Source organism: Syngnathus scovelli, chromosome 1 (assembly GCF_024217435.2).
Source record: "Syngnathus scovelli strain Florida chromosome 1, RoL_Ssco_1.2, whole genome shotgun sequence".
In the NCBI taxonomy this organism is placed as follows: Eukaryota; Metazoa; Chordata; class Actinopteri; order Syngnathiformes; family Syngnathidae; genus Syngnathus; species Syngnathus scovelli.
Genome location: NC_090847.1, coordinates 22,805,041 through 22,831,525, shown reverse-complemented (window position 1 = coordinate 22,831,525; position 26,485 = coordinate 22,805,041). Strand labels below are relative to the sequence as shown.

Sequence of the window (26,485 nt, the reverse complement as noted above, 5' to 3'; positions counted from 1 at the left end):
CTAGTCTGTGATTTCAAAACTAGTTATCATTAGTTTGTTGTGTACTGTAAATAATATAAGGCATAATGGCCCTCACAACTATGACTACGATGCAACCCACGATAAAAACGAGTTTGACACCCCTGCCCTACGAGGTACCGTGAGTTTGTAAATATACACGGCAGTAACTCGCTTTACCCGCAGATCGTTACCCTGAACCATTTACGGAGCTGGCTTTAGATGGGAGGGGCCCGGAGGGAACAGGCGACATCGTGTAATTACTCCCCCTCTGGTCAAACAAAGATATGGAGCCTACTGTTATGAAGGCCCCAGCGGAGGACACGTATTTGATTGTAATCCTACATTGTGCTTGCGGAGCTTTCTTCTTGTAAGGCAACAACACGTCGACTAAAATAACAGCCTTAATAATTACGCGAAACTGAATGGTACTAAAGAGAATACTGTAGTATCTGTGCCATTGCCACGGAGACCTCTGCATGCAGCGCAAGAAGATTGGTTCGGGAATGAGGGGGGCGGGCACAGGTTTTCGACAGTGTTACTGGGGGCCCCACATAGCATCATATACGTCCTAACCAGCTGCATGTCAAACATCGCATTTCAAATACAGCATATTGTACGTTCACATTGTAGTATAGGGCAGTATAGTAAGACCAGGTGCAAAAGCAATTAACCATGTCTGCCATCTAGTGGTGAATGTTGTTATAACAAGTTAGATCTATACAGAGGAAATTTGCTATCTGCAGGGGACAGCAACCGGCCTGCAAATCACAAAAATCAGCATGTAATTGACCGCCATTTAAATTCCTTGGATTTTGCAACCCCCGTTAAATTTTTCAATTTAAAATTTGTTCTTGACTAGATTTTCAGAATTGTTGCTCGTGGCAAAATAAAGTGGTGTTTTCTGATGGGGCGGGTTGGATTCTCCCATGCGTGCAAATGGACACCAGCGTGAGCGAAAGACAAAGCGAGGATTTTACTGAGTGGTTTAGGGTTAGCTGAGCAGCAGATGTGAAGATGAGAAAAAAAAAGACTTGTGAATGAGGCAAAAATACAACACACTATCACGTTGAGAAAACTAACTAAAAAGTAATAATGTACCATCGGATCATTTGGCTTGTCTTTCTCGCTATTTGATGACATCATTAGCAGAGCGGGACCGAAGGAAGCATTAAACGGGGTTTGTTCCTATTTAACCGTTGGCGCAGTCGATTAAGATGCTGCGTGAGAGCGTCAACGGATTACCGATGTCACCATCCGCAGCGGCCTCTCGCTCTTTCTGCTTGCACGCAGGTCTTCGCAACGTGTCCAACAACATCACATCCAGTTTGCGCTCATCACTGGTACCGTTTGAGTACGGAACATTTGCCTTGTGTGCTCAACGTACTAGTTGGCCTCAAAATGACCTGCTTTTCCAGCATCTCGCCGCAGGCGGCTTGTTAAGATCCCATCGCCGTGTAACGTAGACAAAGGGATTAGATTGGAACAATGTGTTGGGATTTAAGCCCGCGCTGCAATATCGCCAATCTGAGGCCTGACTGTGTTTTTTTTAGCGGCGTTTCACACTATGTGCAGACAGAGACCCACTTTTGCCTCACTGCTGCGTTTTGCCCTACTTTTCATTCCTCCGCTCTGGATGGTTCTCTATCAGTGCTGCACTGCTCCTCCCAAACACTCATCTTGCGTCATCCATCACCATTACGCTTCTATTGATTGCTCTCCAGGCTGACGTCATCAGCAAGCATGGCGGGATGATAATATCACCAGGAGGTGCCACTAAAAAGTTGATTCTTTTATGTGCTGAACTTCATATTAATTGTATTACGTGGAGGATATGCTGTTAAAAAGCATATGGGTTATGTTCCCACACTTTTTATGAAGATTTGCTGTTGATGACAGGGTGAACATTTTTTCATTAACCTCAGCACTCAAAGTCCTCGTGAAGTGAAAATAAAGATCTCATCAGTGAGACAATCCACTGAGAAAAGTTGTAAACATCACTGCCAAGTTTGCTGCAATGAATTATTCTAGATGCACGATTATTTAACTGTCAATATATGTTTTAACAGTGTGCTACATTTTTATTTAAAAAACAGATTTTAATTTTTTGGGAGTAGGGTCGAGGCTGGAACAGTTTAAGGACGTTTCCATTCATTCAAATTGGGAAAGATGATTGAGAAGTACAAGTCATTTGGTCACTGAACGAAGATCATACAAGGCACGTCTCTTAGTGCAATATATGTATTTTTATTATTTTCCTATTTGGGACGTGTCGGGTATGATTTGCTGAAAAAAAAAAGCTTGATAGAGTTTAGAAAGTTCTCAAAAATAGTCTACAAACACCAGCAAATCGCGCATTCCTTGGTGTATTGAGCCCTAAGTATAACATTTACAGCAGGTTTGCGTCGGAGATGATATCTTTTATCTTCTCTGTGATGTAGCACAATAGTGGAACACATATAGGTCAGCGTCAACTCACTCGCTGTATTTTTGGGCCATTACTGAGGTAAAATTAGCACTGTTTTATTAATACAAGCATTCTGACAGCCTCTTTGACAGCAGCCCCCTCAGATTCCTTCATTTTATCATTTTGTCCCGTTTACTGTGCCGAGCCGAGAGCCCGTTTCTTAGCAATTAACGGAAGGCGAAAAAGGGAATAAAAGTGACTGGGCTATTTCAACTATCTTTTCAATTCTTAAAAAATCCACCCGGCTTTGCCAAAGGCCCTCTTTTGACTCACCAGCTATAATTCACACTTTTGATTGCTCACTTTTTGGCTAGTGACTATCTCCTACTATTGATGTCCCTCCTCCAGCTAGCTCCTGTTGTGCTGCTGGCAAGAGCCAGACTGGACACGCTTCTGACAACACTCATTTAGAGACGTGTGTTCTTTTAGGAAGGTAGACTGTGTGTGTTTCGATTGTGCCTGTTGTCCAATTGCCTGCATGTGTACAAACATTTTATGGATCCATCCCTCAGTGTATCTTGCGTATATGCGGTCTATAGCTAGGTACGCGAATTTACTATTTTATACTACAACTATATTGGCTGTGTGTGTGTGTGTGTGTGTGCGCGTGCGTGCGTGAGCGTGTGTGCGTGCTTTAATTCATCTGTCTCACAATTGTACTGGGAGCATGCCAGCAGAAACTATCAGTCAGTCACCCACAAAACCTCCGGGCACCCATTACCTATTGCGTCAATCCCTTAATTTCCCTCATGGGATTAATACTAGATCTCTGTCCATAAATGCAAGGTCAGCAAATTGCCCCACGCATGAACAATGTCATATATCTCGTTCATGTGGATAGATGTGATTGTGTTTGCCTTGCTTGTGGTCAGTAAGGGTCCAGACTGCTATTTATTTCATACCTCTTCCACAATTTGTGCGATGATGAGGCAAACTCGCTGAAAACAAATGTCTGGCAGCGGCCATGCATCCTGAAACCGCTCCAGCCAGCTCTTTGTCTCGCTGCCATATTTAGCCTCCATTGATGATCTGTGAAAAATATTTTGGTTGTTTTTGTGCCGGAGGGGAAAAAAAGCGAGCAGTCCTGATCACGAGCACTTTGAAGTCAGCGCTGAACTAAAGTTTAGAAGTTACGTGACGGATGCCATAAATTCTGTCGGTGCCTAATTAGCCTGCAGTGTATCTGTCGCTCCGTCTGTCGCTCTGTCTGTCGCTCTGTCTGTCGCTCTGTCTGTCGCTCTGTCTGTCGGTCTAATTGAAGAACACCCTTTTAAATGCCACAAAAGGGCAGCAAAGCACTTTTTTAGTTAGACAAGGCTATGGCTTGACAAAATGATGCTCCTCCCCACACTTCAACATGGATGCTTGTTGCCAGAAGATGGTGCCAAAGCAATATTTTTCGCATGAGGCATGGCTTTGCCCCGTGGCACAAAACCATTGAATAATGAAGGAGATATGGTCCGTTAAAGTGAATAAATTCACTATGTATACATAAATCTTAGTTCATGTTAATTTTGAGTTTTTTTTTTTTTTTTTTCTTCAGTGGCGCTAGCAAAATATATGCAGAAGAGATGGGCATAAAATTACTCACTCACGTGTCTACTACTCGTTACTACTTTTTTGATGTAACCTTGCTGCTCTTGTGTGTTTTCGGGTCATGCGTTGACATGATTACTAGGAACCTCCCAGTCAGCTTGAGTGTGTATAAAAGTCCCCGCCACCCGTCTCCGCCACTGGAACCTTAAGTGACTGGCGCGCTCCATGGTAATACCCAACCCCCATCCTTCCAACGTTATGTTCCCTCGCCCCTCCGCCTGTGTCGCTCACACCCTCTTATGCATGTGCAGTCTCCATGGTAACGCGTATCACGCGGTAGCGCACAGCGGTGCAGCATCTTGTCTTGCACCTGTAAGCACACGGAAGCGGAACCACAGTCTACAGCGTGCTTGGAGCCGGTGTGTTGTCCTTCACGTTAGGTTGACTTGGAATGTTGGCCGTTACAAACAGCAGGTTTGACATCGGAGGCCAACTAAGGTGAATATTTAAGGCAAGGCAGCTTTATCTTTGGAGCACCATTCATAACCAAGGCAAATATGTAGTGCCAGAAAGCAAGAAATAAAAGTGTAAGATTAAAATCGGAATGAATCTCAGCATAAAATTGGGAAAATTTTAAGAAGAGAACACAGCAAGAAAATGACCCGCAAAATGAAAGCAAAAAAACCCTTACATTTTGGATTCATGAAAAAGCAGCAGTGTACAATAAATATTTTAGTTGAAATTCAAATGCCACAATAATTTGGAAACACTCAAGAAGGACAAGGCACCATTGTGGAACAAAGGGTCCGTGTTATGGTCAATTGAGGAGCTTCATTTAGACAAAAGATCACTTTGCTGTGATCTTGTACCATATTGGTACTATGTTGAATCAAGTGCAGAAGCAACATCTGGCCAAAAGGTATGATTTGACGCCATCTTGTGGTATCTTTGTCTCAAAGAACCCTATTGAGGCTAGTTGGGGACCTTTGTTTAGATAAAAGTAGTACTTTGCTGCCATATTGTGGCATCTTGGTGTTAAATCACCACTGTATGTAGAAGTGAGGAATGTTGTAGTTTAAGTTAAGTCCAGACTCTTACAGCAGATGGACCGTAATTCTTAGGAATTTACGCAAACACAGAGCAGTCTGTGAGTGTATTGATTGAAATGATGACTTCCAGAAATGTCACTATGAGTGGTCATCACTCCGTCCTGACTGTCTCTGTTCTAATAATATTTGCATTTAAATGAATAGTTTTCAGGCTTGATCGTTTGACTTTATGTGACAGCTGAGCCCATGTTTTGTATTTTTTTTTTTTTTTATGGCAGACAACCTGAAGATGAAGACGCGTCGGTCTGGCTGTTTGTAGTAGAGAATTCAAACGAGACAAATATAGCTTATTTCAAAACAGAGCTTGCAGCAAGAAAGAGAGAAGGCAAAGCTTTGGGTGTTTTGATGGGTTGAAAAATACGCAGAGCAAATAATTACGGGAACAGTCTTTGGCAGTAGAATTTCTTTCCCCCTCCCGTTCAGGGATAGATTTTGGCCTGATGTCTACTTGCAATTAATTAGTCGTAAAGTTCACTTCATTGCCGTAATCCTGCACGACAGCTTCATTGACTGCTTTCGTAATTGTCCATCGGTGTGAATCTCAAGTGTGCCCTGAGTGGCGACCAGTCTTTGGTGTACCAATGTCACATTCACAACGTCTCCCGAATGAGAATAAGTCCTGTTAAAATTTAATCAAAGAAAAGAAAACCTATATAAAGTGGCCAGTGTGCTCGCTGCAAGATGAACTCTTGGTAGACAGTTGTCTTCTGCCATCTAGTGGTCACAAGGGTTAAGCTATAATAACTGTCGGTGACAGCGGTAAATGGCTCGGCGAGAAGGATAATAATAATAATAATAATGATAATAATGATAATAATAATGATAATGTACCATCTTAAATACATGAACATGAAGTGCTTTGACAGAACAGGAGAGCATAAATAAAGCAAAGTAACACAAATGCAAGCATAAAACCTCACATATCAAGACAAATTCAGGAACCCATTTAATAACTAATAAATGCCTGACAAACCCGAAACCAAATATGTGTGACAGTACAAATCTAAACTAAAATATTGCAACAACAGAAAGATAGAAAGTGGACCATACAAGTAACAAAAGCTATCAAAACACCCACATTAAAGCACAGCTCGTAACCAAGCCAGACGGAAACATAACTAAGCATAGGAAGCAAGAAATGACAAATGGTGTCAAGTAATACTATAATCTGGCATCGTCCTTCAGCTTCTCCGGCGCTATAGTGAACCGAGCTGGTTGTTATTGTCAGCTAGTGTATGCAAGGAAGCCCCGCCCATCCCCACTCGCCTGGGAGATTGACAAAGCAAAAACATGACAACCTGCAACACAGACAGAGATAACCAGAAAACAGTCAACCTATTTGCAGTATTCGCAGACCCCTTGTTGGATCAAAATCGTGAATTACTAGGTCAAATCCTCAACCCAATGCGCATGAATCTTAAAAAAATATCTGAAGATTTAAAAGTTTTTGTCACGTTTATAAGTCTATAAATAGAAAACATCAAAGTGACGATTATAACCACCAATAAGTACGTTTATGGGATGCAATAAAGCCAGTATGATGGATTGTAGTGTAATGGTTGCTTGTCATCAATTTGTCAAAGTTTACAGAAGCAGGCTGCGTTTTGTTAGGTCCTCATTGCAGCTTTGCCAGAGGAGATAAATGTCCTTGTAAACGCTCTTTGAGGAAGGTACACGCCGCCCTATTGTTGTCTCACTCGATTGCGTCGATATTTGTTCGGTCCAGAGTGGAAAGGCCCACAATAACCGGTTTAGTCGGCGCATTATCGGATCACTTTACAGTGTCTGTGTAACGTGAGAGCAAAGTCTTGTCTGTTCCCCCGCATGACAAAAAGTGTCCATTTTTCGACCACTTTCAACCTGAACACCCCGCCCGTGCCCGCGCACACACGCCCGCATCAGCCCTCCAAATGAATGTTTAATGAGCCTTTAAGTCCTAATGTCGCTTAATGTCCTATAATGATCTTCCTGTCGGTGGCCACGCCTCGACCGACGCTCGCTCCTTTCTCACGCGCATCTTCTGATAGTTGTTGTCGGCTGCCCGCTCCAACTTTACTGCTCCATTCCGCCCGACGCCTGCCGACTGCAATCCGCCACAAGTCTTCAGACCATGAGTTTCCCTTTAAGAAAAACAGTCTCAGGTAGGCTGCGGGGTGTATATTTTTAGCGTCCTTGATTATGTTTTTTAGTGTTGTATTTTTAGCGCTGCAAATCAGTGTCTTTCGAAATGTGTGTGGGCTGTCCTTGGTGCTGAAATGTGAATCTGTGGCTCATTGTGGCTGGTTAAACTTTGTGTTTACGTTTATTGTGTTTCACGCCCAACGTGCGTAGCTTTTCTAGGTCAATGCTGCTTTTAAGGTATACTTGGCTCTTAATTTTTACAGATTGAGCATAAATAAACCTCTGTGAAATGAATCAAATATTGGTTGCTTAATGGGAGACTGTGTGATTTAGGCAGCATGGTGGATTTAGTGGTTTTCAAGTTGAGGATTTGAAATATATATATATATATATATATATATATATATATATATATATATATATATATATATATATATATATATATATATATATATATATATATATATATATATATATATATATATATATATATATATATATAACAGTTTGGGTCAAGACGGAATCAAGAATTTGACCCAAATGTTGCATAAAACAACCCCAAAGGTCATTTTGTACAAAAAAAACAACCCCTCCAAATTCTTTTTACACAATAACCTTGTTTAACCCAAATTCCTCACTTGACCCAAAAACCTTTGCCTAAAATTGTGTTATTTGATATTTATTTGATATATATCCCAACCGTTTTTGGAATGCTGGCTGGATTTCTCAGTGAGTGGATCGCTTGATCTTGGATTAGCGTTTAAATCGGTTCAGTCATTTGAGTAATTTTAACACATTAAGACAACCCCTATGCTTGGAAATTGAAATGGAACCCTTTTTGCCTATTGCTGGTAGTCGGGGTGTGGAGGGTCAATTACCCCAGTTCTACCTATGGACACCAGAGGGAGCCATCCGTTAGTTAGTCAAGCTCAGCGTGTCAGTCTCAGCGAGTGAGTGTAGTAGAATCACTTTGTAATCATTTTCAGAATGATTATTCTTTGTTTTAAGGAACAAAACTACCACGATTTGCACGTAAAAATGTTCAGTATTTGATGACAATTGTCATTGGTTACAATTTTCGAATTTTGTATATTTTTCTTAATACATGGGCAACATTGTGATGTAGTGGTTAGCACAAATTCTTTGAGATAAAATCATCTGATTCCAGATATGTTTTAAAGTAAACAATACAGCTACTTATATATAATAAATGATCTAATGATTTAAATAAATGAAAAAAAATCACAAAAGCACGTGATGAAGAAAAATGAGTAAATTCAACATAACAGTGTGCCTCAACTTAGTAACTGTGGGTGTTTTCAAATTGTACTAATAGCATGTCTTCAATCAATTAACACATTTGAAAAGGGAACATATAGTTTTACTCCACACATATTTTGAAAAGAAAAACAGTAAATAATTTATAGTATTTTGTGTGTTCGATCTTCCTCATGTATTTTTATTGATTCAAGATTAATAATGACTTCTCAAAGACCAACATGCGCATGCTACTTCGGGAGCCAGTGCAATTGTGGTGGGAATACAGACAGTTCTTGGGACGGTTCCAAGAATCTTCTGTTATGAGAAGTACATATGGTATGTACACTTTAAATATTACACCCCCCACCCCCCTGTTTCTCAAAAACATAAATGCAGTCCACATAATTTAGGATTTCTGCTCAACATGCTACCTATCCGCCTTTCTGCTCATTTCCAAAATGATTAAATCAGATATGCCTTATAATAACCATTCCTCGCACACGTGCCGGCTGCATCTGAGTGCGCTCGCACCCCCCTCCCCTCTTGCTGCTCATTGTGCGAGTTGGAGGTGGGATGCTCTCAGGCAGCGCTCGGCAGTCTGCGCTTCGCCTCCAACATGAGGCGCGCACCGCTGCTACTTGGCCTCGACTCCTTTCGAGAGAGCAACCAAAAAGCCATGTTGCTTATAGGTTGACATCCATCCGAGCCTCTCTCCCGCTTTGATCTTCCTCTTCGTCAACTCGTGAAGACAAGCGCGTTGCAAACAGGTGTTTGCCGGTGCAGCGGCACGGTGGAGCCTCGCTGGGAAGGAGAGCGTGTGCAGCCGCAGGATGATGCAAAAGAGCTTCAGAGAACATTTGCGGAGAAAATAATGCGGCTGGAGGGAGAAACTCTTGGTCCACGATGGAACACCTTCTAGGTGAAGTCAATTCCCGACTTGGGATCCGGATTTCATTTGACTGACTGAAGCTGCTTCACTGAGATTTAGTTAGCAAGCAGCGGGACCTCCATCTCAGCTTGTGACTTGGACTCAAGACAATCTTCCAGCTGCCAAAGTGGCCATGGCGGCAGCCATCGCCAGCTCCCTCATCAGGCAGAAAAGGCAGGCGAGGGAGCGGGAAAAGTCCAACGCCTGCCGCTGCGTCAGCAGCCCCAGTAAGAGCAAAGGAAGCTGCGACAAGCCCGGCCGGCTCAATGTATTCTCCCGGGTCAAACTCTTCGGATCCAAGAAGAGGCGCAGGAGACGGCCAGGTCTGTTGCGTAACATTCTCTTCGACTATCGGGAGAAATGTGAAATATAGGACTCATTTATATCCGTGAGTGAAACTGTTAATCATCTGACAAAGTTGGGGCTGGAGTCAAAGGAGTCCCGCCTGGTGTTAAGGGTCCACTGAGAAGTCAACCTGCGTCATCAAAAAAAAAAAAAAAAAATCACCCTAGATACAGCATGCTCATATACTTGATGCTGAATTTGTTGCCTTTATTTTGGAAAACATTTAATTGTTTACTTTAGTTGGAAACAAGAAGATTATCATTTAAGACATTAAATACCAACTTTTATTGGTTCAAGATATAAATTTAATTTAATAAAAATCTTTCGGCTCACCATCACATTATATATACTTTGTAGAACAAAATCATGATAATCTGGTCTCAGTTTACTGAGAAAATTCTTATTCAGTGTGTAACCTTCATGATGAGTAATGTTAGTTATCAGCAAAAAAGAAATAATAATGTAAGTAGAATAACTGTTAAAAACAATCAAGTTACTCACAAAGATCGGTTCAAGTTTAATTTACTTTCATTTCTTTCTTGTGGCATTTGAGATTGACAATTTGAATGTGACTGGTTCATTCTCAGAAACATGCCAGTTCTAAGCAGGTGTGCATACTTGTGCAACCGCATTACTCCAGTTTATACTTGACTTCCTCTCAAAGATTTTAAAACGCTGTACCGGTCGATCGCAGGTCACAATAATAATGGAAAAAGTTTTCAAATCTCACTTTACCCTGGCATTTGAACAGGGGTGTGTTGACTTTTTATATGCATTGTCCTCAAACACTGATCCCATAGAACTCAATCCTCAACACGAGAGCCAGAAGAAATGTGACCATGTGCATTTACATTTCTCCGGAAAGCGAATCCAAATCCATTTCTGGTCCACTTCACTGGTGAACCCACACACAAGGAGACTTGAAGCAGATCCACTTTGCATATGTTAATATTGAACCGCCGCATTACTTGTTTGTGTTGAAATACACTCAACAAATTGCTGACTAATCACTCCAAGTTTGTTTGAGAACATCCTCCAACACGAGTACTTCTTTCATTTGCATCTAATAGAATATTTACAGTTTCACCCGCCACCGAGATGGAATGGCAAGAAAGCTTTGAGTGAAAGTCAAACGGGAGTATCAGTAAGATGAAAGGCCTGGTTAACCGCACCTACACTTGGGACACTAACAAAAGCGTAGAGAGCATTTGGCTCTTATCAGACAACATGCTGATGGAAGACAGTCGGGCGGCTTCTTGTCTTTAGCACTCATGCCCTGGCAAATGAAATGTTGTTGCTTTGGTGACTATGAAGGTAAAAATGAAGAATCATCACAACAGAGTTTTCTCACATAAAGCCCGCTGGCGATAAAACCTAAAGCCCCATCTTCCATTGCTTCCACAGAGCCCCAGCTGAAGGGGATCGTGACCAAGCTGTACAGTCGACAAGGTTTCCACCTGCAGCTGCAGGCAGACGGAACCATTGATGGAACCAAGGAGGAAGACAACGGCTACAGTAAGTCTCCGAGGAACGCCCGCTATGTAAATGTCTCTTAAACGATATTTAGTTTATTTACTTTTCATTGTTGTTTGTGAGAAAACAACACAAATACAAAATCAGTGGTGGTTGCTCAGTTGATGATGGCTAAACAGGAAGCTCACCTCATCAGCTTGTTGGGGAATGCTACAGCTGACAGTCCTGGGACACAGATTTAATAAAGAGTTGGGTTAAAAAAAGAATAAGCTAATTTTGGGGGCTATTCATTTACTCTAAAAAGTTGGGTCAGATGACTCACGCCAGAAACAGCCCAACATTTTCTTCTGTTTTGGGTTATTCATTTGACCCAACTGTTTGCGCTAAATAAAAAACCTGATAAATTGAATCTGTCCCTTTTTGGTCTCATGAAGGTTATTTTTGACCCAACTGTTTTTACACTTTCTAACTGCCGGGTCCAAAATTGGACCGAGCGACTAACTTGGGTCAACCCAACTTTGGGTTGTTTTTGCTTGCAAAGGAATTGGGTTGTTTTGAACAGTTGGGTCGAATTGACCCAAGTTAGTGGGTCGCTCCAATGGGCTCACCTGATTTCACGTCATGTAATTTTTTTATTTTCCGCATTCTTATTTCTTTATCTTTGAAACTTGTGTGTGTGTGTGTGTGTGTGTTTGTTTGTGTGTTTTCTACTGCCGTGAGAAAGTTCTTTTGTGTGCCACACTCTTGTGTAAACCAATACGTCCCGATGACTGCCTCTCCACCCACCTACTCGTTGTTTTCCAATAAACAGATTAAAAAGCAGATCAATGGAAAAGCAACAGCGTAGCCACTTGTCTGCTGTGGCCATAATGCAGCAGCAATGGGCTGCTTGTAATTAGCTGTGCTCTTCCACCAGCACACTGTTTAATGAACCTGTCTGATACATTCACTTTGCCCGCCGTGCGAGATTGCCGAGGAAAAGATCGGCAATCCGCACTGAAATAACACTTTGTCCAATCTTCTGCCTAAATGAAATGGCAGCAACGTTTACTAAACAGCAAGCAGCGGGAGTGCAAATTTAAAAAAAAAAAAAAGACTACACTACACCTGCATTGTAAAAAGTGACCTTGCGATAGTTTTGAGGAGCAAATGAAAGAGTACTGCTTGAATTGGAAAAAGGAGGAAGAGTGAAGACTTTGCAGGACTCCAAAAATAGCGTTGTTGGGTGCTGGGTGCGCTTGTCTCCATGGTGACGGGGAGCGCAGTCCTCTTGGAGCTATTGGTGTCTTGTGATGGTGGGAGAGGACCTACTCAAACGCACACACACATACAAGTAAGAACAAGGGTTTGATCCTCGCTAGCGTGGTGCACTTCCCGTCGCTAGAACAAAGTCAGAAGGAGCAAATTAGATTCCAACATAGCCCATCAATTTAGTTCAAACAAACTATTTTGGAGTGGCAGGCATCTGGAGAAGTGAAGTAGACAGGGTGAAATTCTACATGTCTGCAGGGAAGGCAGGAAGAAGGACTCGCTGCATTCTAAATGTGAGAGAGGAGAAAGAAGTCTCAAGTCGAGATTTTGACAGAGATACTCCGTTCCAGAATAATGGAGCCCAAAAACAGAATGATTGTCCACCAGTGGTCCGCGGCCCTCTAGTGGTCCATGGCAGTATTGCAGGTGGTCCGCAAAATTGGAAATGGAAAACAATTTTTAAATATAAAATTGATTTATTATTTGGATTTGATTGTTTTCCCCCAGCTGATTTTGTGAATAATTTACCCATCCAAATGATGTCAAATGTAGCTGAGATTCCCAAAATAGACCCCAAGAAGCAAATAAATAGCCTGTATAGGTGTATCCTCCTTCGGTGCATAATAAAACAATATTCCTCCAAAACCAGTTGAAAACCCCTCCCAAGGGTCTTCAAGGGCCTTTGATTGATAATAATATCACAATAACAATGTAATTTTTTTTCAAACATAAATATTGCAACTGATATTTGGTCCAATAAATAAATAATCACATACTCAACGTCATGAATAAAATTAGCTATAGACTCTAATAACTTAGCGTGACGTCATCAACAGACACAAGCCCCCCTAAGCCGAGCTGAGCTGACCACCCAAGTAGATCTGGTACCTACATCGGTACTTCATGAGTTTAATGTTCCACTGAACGGAAGTTGCTCAAGTCCGGAGTATGAGATGGACTTTTTGCGCAATCAACCTATCTATGTGTCCTCTAGCACCCCCCCTCAGCAATATCTGCACCTGCAAAGGTCAGTGTGTAGTTAGAGGCCAGCACTGGCTCCCCTCCTTCGGGGTTTTCAGGTGTTTTCCCGGAGCCAGGAACTAATTGGGCTCCCCCATCTTGAGATTGAGCGGCTGGTAATCCATGTGAACTGAAGAGGACTGATGGTGTGCGTGCGTGTGTTGCAACATGAGCGCAGTCACCTCAGTGAAGAGGAGGGCATTTATAAAAAGACTCCTCGTTGAGAGATGTTGACATGTTATCAAGGAAGAGAAAATGGAGAACAACATGCTTCCTTCCATTCTTACGGAAAGGTCGACTTCTTACGCAACAAGTTCGTCCCAACGGAAAGTTACTGAAAGGATCAATGCCAACCCGAAATTACATAAATGACATCAAATGGAATTATATTTTTTTTCCTGATTCAAAAAAGTGTGTCCCAATACTTTTTTATGGTCACTTTTCCCGGTTTGCCCTCTATCCCCTTTTCCTCACGATTGTGCTGTGTCGGCGATTGTCGCAGTGCCGCCCCTCCGGAGCAATCAGGGTTCGTGTCATGCTCCATTCCAGCTGGACGTGCAGACATGTGGAGCCGAGAGAGTTGAAGGGCCGGGTGACGGCTATCGAGCCTCTCGGCCCACCAAGAGTTGACCGTTGACGAGCCTTTGCAGTTTGTGCGTGTCTGTGCCGTTCAAGCGATAAGGATGAATGTAATGGCCCATCTAAAAGCTTCTAGGGGCCACTTTGCTCTGAGATATCCAAAGACACACACAATTGCAAGGACATGCCGTGACCTATGGCTCAACTGATATGAGAAGCGGAATGGAACACATATATTGTGGCATGTTTACTTCAATGCTAAACTTGAAGATGAACATAATAATAATTATTCAAGTCAGATTTGAAAGCTTCAAGATATTGTTGTGGTTGCAAATTAGCATTTTTCTTTGTTGCTGTTTTTTTTAATTATTATTATTATTTTTTTAGAAAAACTCAATCCAACTCACAATGCGACTGCTCTCATCATCATTTTTGAAAGCAGCACTGTTTGGGAGCATATCCAGAAAAGAACCCACAGCAGTGAAGTTTCACTCTTTGTTGGTTGTGTTTTGCTGCCTTTATTCAGCTTGCAGGTTCCCTGCCAGCATTTTATGGAGCACAGACGCTCTTATCCAACACAAGGCCGACCGATATTAATTAGATGTACCTCATTGACTGGCGAGGATGCTGTTGCTGCTCTCAGCCGCACACGTTGCGCTCTCGTTGACACGTACAGAATTCACACACAATGCGTTTGCGCTTCAGTGTGTAAAAAGCACCAAAAAAAACATTATTTGAACATCGTTTTGTGACTATGCACACAAAACCTAATAACACAAAGCTAACAGATTAATCACACACAATTATATAGATATATAAAAAAAAAAGATTATTACATGCATGCATGACACTGTTGAGCTTTTGTAGCCACATTTGCATTCAGGGTCATAAACTAGCAACATGTACTAAAGCCTTTAATGGTGCCTTTTAAAGCACGAGTAAGCAATAGTTGTATTTGTGTTAGCCTTGGGGCTGTGAGGTGTTATTCGATTTTATACTGCTACTGTAAATATGGATTGACTGCAGTGATTGCATGTTTGTTGAAATTCGTTTGATACCCACTCGCTACTAAACCACAAAAAAAAGTTGTTTTTATGGGTAAAGACATGCTTGCTGGCCATAACCCAATTGTTGACAAATGTCAAGGTCGCAAGTCTTGAAATAAACATTCTCCAATCTAATGTTTGAGCTCTATTCTCGATTCTAATTCTATTAAATCTTTGAAATGACTTTTTCTTCTCCAGTTTTTCCCCATCAAATGACACCTGAACCATTTTCTAGAGGATCATATTTAAAAAAAGATATATTTTGTTTTACATAAGCTTTTTTTTTGGATTGGTCATCTGATGATTAATACATAAACTTGGTCATTGGTTTATTGATATTATTTTTCATATTTTATTTATTGGTGGTGTTCTGCAGGGTCCTGTACTAAGTCCTTTTACAATTGCCTCTACATTTGCTTCTCTTGTGTGTTTCCCTCCAGCCATGTTCAACCTTATTCCGGTGGGTCTGCGAGTGGTGGCCATCCAGGGGGTGCAGACCAAACTCTACCTGGCTATGAACAGTGAGGGCTACCTTTACACGTCGGTGAGTGTCGGGCCACATGCACCCGAGTTTGTGTGTGTTGACAAATAACTGTTGGATTTGAAAACATGTTGCGTTCGAGGACATCTGCTGCTTGGCGTCAACTGTACTTGCATTCAAACAGTTTTACAAACTAACATACTGTACATCACGAAGGACTGACAGATGGACTTTATTGTGTGTCGGGCTGTTAAATGTCATCTGCCGTTGTTAGCACAGTCATGCTAATGAGATCAGACGGTTCATGCTCACACTGTGTTGGCGTTTATGCCTCGAACAACATGGCAGCTGCTGTGTGTTATCATAAACAATGTTATAGAGACAAAAGTGGAGTATTGCATGTAGATTTCTTTTGGGGTGTCTTTTATTGGGAAATGCTCAGATGCTACAATTAATTTATATGCAGCTGTCAGCATGACTGCAAAGGAAAAAAAAAAATAGCAAAAAAGTATCTTTCATTTCTGCCACATGTAACGAGTTTGTGTTTGGGTAAACGTAGACGAGACACAAACATGCACTTGACAGACAATCCTTGTAGTCAAATTAGTAAAGATTGTTCTGCACCACTAAAGGTCGCAATTGGCAGCGTCAATCTTCTGTTGAAGCACACAAGTTTAACAAAGTTTGTTTTGTTTATGTTCTTTTCCAGGAAATAGTTGCCTTCAGGGATTCCCACACCCATGACCTTTTCATTTATGTTTAAATGGATTTATATACGCCCTAATTTAATTTGGCTTCTGGCACTCATTCGATTTGAGTGACTTAAATTCAAAAGTTATATGTTTTACAAGAAAATAAATCAAATGTAAAGTTATTGACAGTAGTGAGCAATTGCTTGACAAATTAGCTCACCTATGGGCAAAATATCACACTCATTGCGACAGACTACACTATCCGAAGCCCCTCCCACACATTTACACGCTATTTATATTTTAGCACTACAGGAGTCCACGAATCCCAGTGAGTGAGATTCAATAATGTGTGCTGAGTGTGTAGTATATATATATATAAAAAAAAAAACTTAGGCGGCATAATATAAGATTTACGAGATAAAAATCCATATGGCGAGCAGCGATGTGCAAGACTGGTTTTGTTTCATTTGTTTTACGATGAAGTAGTTTTACAAAGTGCCTTAGGATATGAGCTGTCGTTTGGCTGATTGTTTTTTTTTTTGTTTTTTTACATGCTAGCGTCGTATGGTGGTATCAAGCGGTTTCATGCCATTCCTGTCATACGAAGAATAAAACACAGAAGTCTTGAGAGTATTAATTAGTTTGATCTTACTCAAGAACACATTTTGGAGTTCTGCAAGGTTCCATGCTAAGTCTTCGTCTAAAGCTAAATTGGAGCTCACATTTTCCACTGTGTAATGGGTGGCACCGATTATGCTCGTCATATATGCGGTGCAGGAGAATATAAATGCTCTCTTGAAACCACACATTGATGTGGCCAATATTTCAGAGAGTGAGTTGGTCGGATTGTAATTATAAATTTCCAAAATGAATAATTCCCATGATTTTCTTTTGGGCCATTCAAAATTTATTTTGCTGTCATATGTGAGCTTGCTAAGCTATATGTGAGTTTTTTGCAGATATGCTGTAGAAGCATACATGAAGTAAAAAGAGCAAGAGCGTGAGAGAGCATGAGCCGTGAGAAGAGAGCATGTGTGGGAGAGGCAGAATGTACCAGTGAAAATATATTCATCCAGCAGCGTCAATGTGTGGGAGAAAAAAAACGGCAATTAATATGTATTTCACTTTACTACCGCATCCTCTACTTTTGCAACAAGTAGAAAAAAATTCAATGTAGAAATGCAAGCTGATTAGGCTTAATATGTAGTTTTGTTCAATTATGAGCTAAGTGGTGCTTAGCGCCCACGTTTCACATGGTGTTATTAAGTTCTTGTCATTTTTCAATTACACTGACTCACCGATGCTCCCGTTTCGTCTGGACCGAATGAAAAAATGAGAGTGAAGCCCTTCTGGAAGGAGATCTTTATGAGGTTACGTGGGTCAGCGTGACTGATGCATGCTCACGATTTGGCTAAGACTACTTTTGAGTTTAATCCAGTAAGTAAATATAGACAAAAACATACGGCTGAGTTGCAAGGTTTGAGTAAGACGGTTTTTTTTTTTTTTTTGCTCAGCCACAGTTGTTAAAACTTATTTGCAACAGAGCATTTGATATAATTACACACACTAGAAACTGTGCATTTATTGAATGCCTAAAACCTTTAATGCACAGGCTAAACATCAACGTAACTGACGAAAAATAACTACTGATAGTTTTTGTAAAGTTAAATAAAAATTGTAAATATCATCTTGTGAGCAAAATGTCAAAACATTTATTGAATGATAACATAATATGTTAAAAAAAAGTTCCCCACAACTGGTTTTAAATACATTTTGTAATCTCCTAAAGCATTTTCTAAAGACACTCGACTAACAAAATCAATAACACAAAACAAAACAGAAAAATTACCAAAATTAGCTTTATCAATAGCACCAATGAAGACATCTTGCGTTGAACATTGAAATATGTTCATTAAACTTGCAAATTTTCATTTTTAATATGGTTTTTAGACCAAAAATGGTTCTATCGGTGTGCTTGAACTTCCCCCTTTCATGTACCGTGTATGTAGAGCTGTATCAATACAACATCCCGGCTTCATTCCAAAACAAAGCGCCCGTCATTGTGCTCTGGCCTTGTTTTCCCATCTTGTTAAATATGTACTTTGCTCACATCCATGCCTTTTCAACCGTGCAAGGTTTGGTAAATAAGCATCGCTGTCACGTTCATTCATGTGTATTGGCTGGAATGAGGAGTGTGGATTTTTTTTTTAAAAGCTCACTCAAGTTGCATTCTAATCCACTACATTGCAGACAGGGAATTAAAAAAAAAAAAAACAGACTTGGCAAGGTTTATCTTTCATTGTTTGTCTGGAATTGCACACCGCGCTGGCTCCATTGGCGCGATGGGTGTCATTTCATCTCGGATATGGCAGCCGAATACACACGGGGCCTCGCTGGGCATCGATTTGGCCAATGTTGTGGAAGATTAGCCGAGCGGCCGTTATCTCCTTCGAGGCGATCAAATCCAGGTATTTCTCCTGCCTCTGATTGGATCAGGAAAATATTACTGGGCAGTGATTACTCCCCAGAAGGCAACATAACACGGCTTAAGAGTGGATTATAATTGATACCACAGCATCCACTTAACAGTCGCCTGCTAAATGCTAATTGCGTGCTAGAGCAGCACTGGCAATGCAAAAGAAACAGGAAGTGAGATTGTAATTGACTTGGAGTGAGTCATACTGTAAGCCTACATTGATGAGCCTGTACTGGCCCAAAAAGACTCGAGTGTTGGAGAAATGCTGCTGGGTGTTGATGACAACAAGCTAGTACAGAGGGGGAGAAAACAAGCTGCTGCAGCCGCCAAAATCACAAGTAGGACAGAAAAGGCTGAAAGTGAGTGTTGGATTTTGTCCACAATTTAGGGAGCGCGTTATCTGCGCCTCACGGCAAAAGCCTTTGCCAATCACCTGTTATTCAATTTACTCACTGCATGCTCGTTTGATTTCTTCAGATTTAGGAAAATGCAAAGACACTGAAGCAGAAATTAGACTCACACAGATTGGTTGAGTTCAATCACAATTCTTGTTCAAAAAGCTCTGTTTTCAGGAAAGTACAATACAGCGCTGGGCCCTTCAAGAGCGGAAAGTCTCCATTCAGAAAAGGCAAAATCCAAGGTTGTTAGATCAGTTTTATATTCAGTAGCACATTGTGGGCCGGGATTGATGGGCGATGAGTCTTCGGGGTGGGGCAAGTTCGAAGCAGAGTCTGCTTGCATGGGAGTGGTGCTGATTATGGGCGATTCGGTGTGGAGGTGGGGGGCTGTTGGTGTGTGTGTGTGTGTGGAGGGGGGGCTGTTGTCTTCCATCCCGTCTTTCGACCTTGGCGATCATCTTTGGCCGAGTTCTCGGGTGGCTCCTTCTGGCACCAGCTGGTTTTATCTCCACGTGACCTTCCTGTGAACATTCTCCTCCAATCTCGGACATACACTATCGTACCGCATTCTTCCAATTGTGTCGTCTTGTGCGAATTTATATTAGCTTTTGGTTGTGACATCATTAATCTATTGCTCTTACCTGGCTATGTAAAGTTTGTGCTTTTGATACTTCATGTCTTTGCTTACGTCATTATATTCTTAGTTTAATCATGTTTCCAACCGTATCTGTTCTTGGTTAGGCCAAGATATTTCCCTCTGTGCAGAACGTTCAGTAGTAATCAAAAAGATGGCGTCTCGCATTAGGCAACATATGACGTGTAGTCAAAACACAAGTTATAAAACACAAGATATAACCAAATACTGAACGGTCACGACGACTCTGGCCGTGTCCATGATTTAGAGAAAAACATCAGGCATGCATTGCACAGTTCTTTAAAGGTCATTCAGCTATTTGGGCAATATATCAAAAGACATTTATTTTGCAGTGCACAGAAATACATATTGAATCATGAAGTTGTAGCAACTTCTGTTATTATCGTATTATCGAAGAATGTCTAGTTATGTCGTCTTTATTGGTTGATTACGTGAATATACTTGTCTGCTTATATACTTTATCCAAAGAGATGTGAGCCTATCTGTTATCGTGGCCATGCGGGTTTTCTGTCTTTCGACCCTATCCCTTCATGAGCCATGTAGTTTAAACTATTATAGGCTATCTATTATAAAAGAAATCCATATTTGAACAGATGGGAAATATATTTCATTAATCACAGGCATGTATTATTTATCCTCTGTGAAGAGCAGCTGTGGCCAAGACGTAGACGAGTAAAACAACTGAAGCAAGAACTGTTTAAATTCTTGACATTTTTTCAATTAAGTAAATACTGTCTTTTTTTTAGCTATATATATATACATGTAAATATATATATTTTTTTATTACTGACTGTTTTTTTATTAATTTATTTATGGAAGGATGAAATGGAACAATCGTGTTCTGTTCATTTCATTGGAGAAAGATTTGCCATATGATTAAAGCCACAGAACAAATTGGCTCTTAAAGCACCACTGTAACATTCTACTCTAATTTTGCAAATGCAGCTCATCAACATAATAAGTAAAGTGATATCCGGGCCTTGATGTAAGGTTTAGCAGCATTTCACCATTTGGCTGCGGCCCTGCAAGACTTTTTATTTACGCATCTAGTTGATGTAATGGGGCTCATTAAAAGTCCATCTCAAGAAAGCAGACAAACTTGAGAGGGAGGAAAAGCACTTGGCTAATATTATTACAATGACTATATTGTTCTGTCCTCCTTTAAATAATTTGCCCTTGCTCCATCTGCCAGTGATGTACGTGATTTGATTTATTTTTTTGCCTCCGCTGGCAAATGGTGACTCTGCTGGCTTGTGTTCCAAAGAATTTCACTGTTTCTGGCTACCATGGTGCATCTCAGAATAGAAATGGGGATCCCCGCCATTTTGTCCCCTCATTGTCAGTCAGAGCAAGTGTGTCACCCTCAGCCTGTCCAAAAAGACGCAACTCGCCAGCAGCTCGTCTTGGCACCAATCGAGCCTGGATATGGATCTGTTTCTTTTTTTTTTCTTTGGCCACGTTGAATAGAAGCAGCCAAATCCACATAAGCTAATTACCAGAGGTAGAGCAGCACGACTGGCTTGAGAACTGAGGATCTTTTTGCTGCGTTTCCAACCTCCACTCGTGCGTGGCGAACATCTCCGAGAGCGGCGACGCATGGTAGATTTTTGAAAGGATACAGTGGAGGACTTTGAGGAAGGTATCAAACAACCCAAAAACTTGATTGAGTGATGACTGGCAATACTGAAAAGAAAAAAAAAAAACAAGGAGTCAAGTTGGAGGGGGTTATCCCAAGGCATAATTAAAGTTGAGTCTAAATCTATTGGAATGGAATTATAAATGCAGTGAAACCTGTGTTCACAAATTTAATTTGCTCCATCACTCCGTTCAAAATCCGAAATTTACTGTGGCAAATTTATGTGTTTTGCTCCTCTCACCGGAGCCTTTCGAGGGCACAATATAACGATGGTGCTGTTCTTACCATATGTATCGGGCCGGGCCTCTTCTATACTACCCTGCTTGTAAATTTTGAAGTGATCTTTTTTTTGTGTAGTGTAATACCGCTGGGGCTGAAGCTTGGCAACGCTAAAACAGTGGATGCATCAACCTAAAAAAAAAAAAAAAAAGTTGTTTTGTTGCCGCAGGGTACTCTCGCGCTGGATTTTGGCGGGCAAAAGTGTCTCTCTTCCCGAGAGTGCGCTAAAACGCGATTAGACAAGTAAGAGATTTTGAATGTTTATCTTGAGCCTTGCAAGGTCTTAAATAACACTTAAAAAATAAAAATGCATAAATATAAAAATAAGATAATAAAATATGTTTTAGGGAAAGGTTTTGTCTTCCATAACTTATCAATGTGTTTACGTCAAGCAAAATGATGACCTGCAAAATTACAGCTCCAGTAATGTTTCGTTTTTGGGAAATGTCATACGAAGATAAACGATAGTGTCCTGTGAAATCAAAAATTCATTGAGCCTGGATCATAATGAAGTAGCCATGCATAATTAACAGCTCGGAGCAAAATAAGAATGTGGTCATTATCGCTACTCTATGTTTTATTAATGTGCATCTGTATCTGTCATTTGTGTATAGATTCTCAAGAGGCAACGGCTTGAATGTAAATGTGTATGTATTGTATGACGTAGCACGATTCAATTGATTGCTTTTCGTCTCTTTGTGCTTATACAGGCTATTAAATTGCGCCGCTTCTGCCCCCCCCCCCCCCCCCCCTTCTCTTCTAGGAACACTTCACACCGGAATGCAAATTCAAGGAGTCTGTTTTTGAGAACTACTATGTGACGTACTCCTCCATGATCTACCGCCAGCAGCAGTCAGGCAGGGGCTGGTACCTTGGTCTGAACAAGGAGGGAGAAATCATGAAGGGCAATCACGTCAAGAAGAACAAGCCGGCGGCCCACTTCCTTCCAAAACCTCTAAAAGGTGACAAAACCTTCTCGTTTGACATCTTGTCTAATGTCATGATCGCGATTGGATTTTCTAGATTTTACTACTTCATTTTGGTTCAACGTTGAATTCTAAAATTTAAACGCATTGTTTCTTATTCACAAAAGGAGTTAACGCTTTTGTAAAATGACAGGTTTTGTTTTTACTGTTTTACAAAGGGGCATAAATCAACCAGTAAATCCAACACGACATCCCGTTTTGACATACTACATAAGCCACTCTATGAATGTACGAGATTATTTTGTGATTCCGCGTCCTCATCTCATTAGGAGTCCACGTGCGCGCCCCTTGATACGGCTGTAATAGCCTTTCGCTTTCATTTAACCGGCCATCCAGGGGGTCTCAAATACATTTAAGGATTAATGGCCATGAAATGTTTGCCTTTCCTTATACTGCAAGAGGGCAACTTCAGAAAGAACAGAAAACACTAAGATGAGATGAAGGCACGGAAGTGTCTTATGCGGGAAATGCACAAGGACAAAAAATGTCAGCTATCTTCATTACTACAAGCTAATATTTATTTCTGTTTATATATTTTAAAAAAAAGTCATTTTGTGCAGCTCTTATTAGTTTGTCCTGTATCAAAATAATCATGTTACACATCTCCTGAGTGAACATTCCATTAAATACACCTGCACAATAAAATAAGATTCAAATTGGTGTTCAACGAGGTGTAGGAACTCGAAACATCTTTTGAAATGAAGAGCCGCTAGTGTGGCGAGCTGAGTCGGCACGGGTAACGAGACACGTCGCCGTCATCAGTATTCTCCCGGTGGCTTGTACACATTGAGTGATGTGATTACGCAATGTTGTCAAGATCTCTGCTCTCACCCCAAAATGCTGGGCTAAGTGAAGCGAGCGAAGGAACGCGTCTGCTGTTTCCGCCGAAGCCTCCCTTTGGGATGAACATGGAGTAGCATTCTAGGCAGGAGGATGTTGACGGCATCCTGAAACCAAATACTGCGGAAGGTCCGCAAGATTCCAGCGATTTTTGTGGCTGCTGAGATGCAAATTGGGCGAATGCTGCACACACAGCACATGCAAGTGCTGAATTTATAATGCCGGGCTGTGAATATCGGATTTGTTTTTAAGTGCAGCACCAACTTGATCTGTTGTGACGTCTTGATTCAGCACTTTGCAGCCAGTCGCCATGCATGAATTCAAATGGACTTTTCTCCCCCCCCCTTCCCACAGTGGCAATGTACCGAGAGCCGTCCCTCCACGACCTAACGGAATTCTCCCGCTCCGGTAGCGGCACGCCCACCAAGAGTCGGAGTGCCTCGGCCATGCTGAACGGCGGCAAAGCTGTGAGCCAGAACGAGTCGACGTAGCGCCACCCGCCGGACTCCACCTTGAAACCTTACCTCCAGCAGAGCGTGAATCCAAGCAGACCCTCTCTCTTGTATTAGCGGTTCAGCACTCGCTGCCACATACCACACATTAACAACTAGAAAACATCAATAACTATAATTACAAAAAGGCACACGCACACTTAGAAGCATTTATCACGGTTTCCAACACAAGCGCATTAATAGCAAGATGTCATGGCACATTACCCATTCTGAACACAAATCCAGTCACTTTGGGGCTAATTTATGATCTATTTACTCACCACTTAGCTCATCTATTTGTTCTTATTTCACCGCACGCAACAACATCTCGGAGCTCACCTAGCTCGGCTGCAGGCACTTGTGCGTCCGTCAGACAGGGACCGGCGGTGAGCGGGCATTCGGGGCAACCGGGCGCCGGTCTCGGAGGCTGCGGGCGTACAGTACAAGCCCCGATCGGTGTCCCATCCATGCTTCTGTGAATACAAAGCCTATAAACCTGGCCCGACCCGGTTCTGCCGGTGACCCGAGGCTCCGGCCAGACAGTAGCTCTCCTTGCGTCCTCGTGCACATGCTCAGAGAGCGAGCTCTCTAGCATGGGGAAGCCCAGCCTACGCTCGGCTGACCTGACACGCCAGGTCCCGGCGTGGAGACGCCGCAGCTGCCCTTCTTTCTGCTAATCCCACAACTAGCCAAGAACATTTCATTGATTTGATCCACCTTTTCTTTTTTTGTTTGTCCCCTCTTGTTGTCCCACCCTTGCCGTTGTTCAGTATTTTTGGTCACACCGTTGAAAGGATTCCGGCAAACCAAAGACTGAGCGAAAGAGTGTCCCTTTAAGCCGACAAAGCCAGTACGAAGGCAAAGCTGGATTTTTTGTTTTGTTTTTTGTTTTTCACCCCAATGTACATTTTTGGGGGGACTAGTGCAAACATGGCAACAGGAAATGATGATGTCAGTCACACTGGAGTGTTTGATTTTTTTATGAGAGGATCCGCTCTACGATCGAGGTACGAAATGAGTATTCGGTGCCGCCCCCTCCATCCTTGCCCCCGTTTCTCTTCTTGTTCTGTCACAAAGTCTGTCTCTCGTCCTCGTGGTTTGTTTCCTCCGTGCTCGTGTCATAACTCCTCGTCATCCTTTTTGCTCAACGTCTTCTGGCTTGACCATTGAAATATGGCTCCCCAGAATGCTCGTTCTATGTTTGAGTAACTTGTTGTGGTGATGATATTTTCTATAATTAAAAAAAAAAATACTGTGGACTTTTAGGTGGCTTAACATTTTATAGGGATGTCATATTTGTAAAAGTATGAAAAAAAAATGGGTGGGATGGGCTTCTTAAATTGACTTCTTCCCTCTCTTGCACAGGGCATGTACAAACTTAATGATGTACAAAAAAAAGGACCTTTTTGTGTCCGTTGAAGCTACGTATGACTTCTTTCTGATCCATGCTTCTTGCAGGACTTCCTCTTCTCGGTTCCCTCCAGGTGGTTTGTTTTGGGTGAATCTATCTGTTGCATGGGAGAACGCAGGGGACATCTGGTCTAGAGCTGCATGATGTAGGCTAAATGTAATTAACCCATGTTGGATCATTTGTTCCAAGCTACCAGGATAAACTTAAACAACATTATGCAGGCAGACATCCATGCTGCCTGATGACTTCCAGTTGTTTATTATTTGTTGTATACACAAAAAATGCACTAAATTAAAGGTTTATATTAAGATATACTTTTAAAACGTGTCACGGTATCTTATTTGATTCTCTTTGCTGACTTTTTTTCCACCGTCTGCATGTATACACTGTGAGTGAGTGTCACTGCAATGAATCTGCTGTAGGACTCCGCACACGTTGCCATTTGCTCAAGCTTATTATGATGTTACCTTGGGAAATAATATTTAGCTGTCTGTTTTATCAATTATTATTTTTTCCCCGAAGCCAAGTCAAAGCCTGCCTTGTGAGCTGTTAAAAGTACGCTAACCCTTTTTCAACGCATTGCAATAATGTCTCCAAACAACAGTGTTACCAGTATTATAATTAGGAGAATTACACTTGAGTGCTACTTAAAAGTATATTTTAAAAGCGGAGACGGGCGATACGTTTCAGGGTGGCAATTAAGGGACTTGCCGTCGCAAAGGCGAGGCAGGAAATGTAAAGGAGGTCAGGTTTTGTTAGAGGTCAGCTCGCTCTGTCTTGTCGCGGTGAGGAGCACTTTCGCTAATTGGGGGCTTTGTTCATGATGAGTCCCCTCGGGTGGATGACCACTCTAAATGTCAGCCATAAGGAGGGTAGAAGGCTGTCAAAATGGCATGCAAAGAGGAAGAGTGTAGGAAAAGTGCAGAGAGAATCAACTGGAAATATTGAGAGCTTTTGGCTATCTTCAAAAAGGTGTAAAAGTGACATTTAATGTCTTTTGTCATTATG

At 41.6% G+C, this 26,485-nt stretch overlaps 1 protein-coding gene across 7 annotated transcripts in view; it reads left to right on the top strand.

The window, feature by feature from the left end:
• fgf13a (fibroblast growth factor 13a) overlaps nt 1–25,800 on the top strand; it is a 58,916-nt gene extending 33,116 nt beyond the window's left edge. For 5 of the 7 annotated variants that reach the window (XM_049738010.2, XM_049738031.2, XM_049738000.2 and 2 more), the window contains 4 exons: nt 11,168–11,278; nt 15,573–15,676; nt 22,513–22,711; nt 23,930–25,800. In XM_049738010.2, coding sequence (XP_049593967.1) covers nt 11,168–11,278; nt 15,573–15,676; nt 22,513–22,711; nt 23,930–24,066 — 551 coding nt within the window. In that variant the 3' untranslated portion in view covers nt 24,067–25,800. Of the gene's footprint in view, nt 1–6,818; nt 7,251–7,866; nt 9,742–11,167; nt 11,279–15,572; nt 15,677–22,512; nt 22,712–23,929 lie in introns of those variants that run through there. The other 2 variants (XM_068651199.1, XM_049738026.2) reach the window with 2 other exon arrangements.
• The last annotated feature ends 685 nt before the right edge of the window (nt 25,801–26,485 follow it).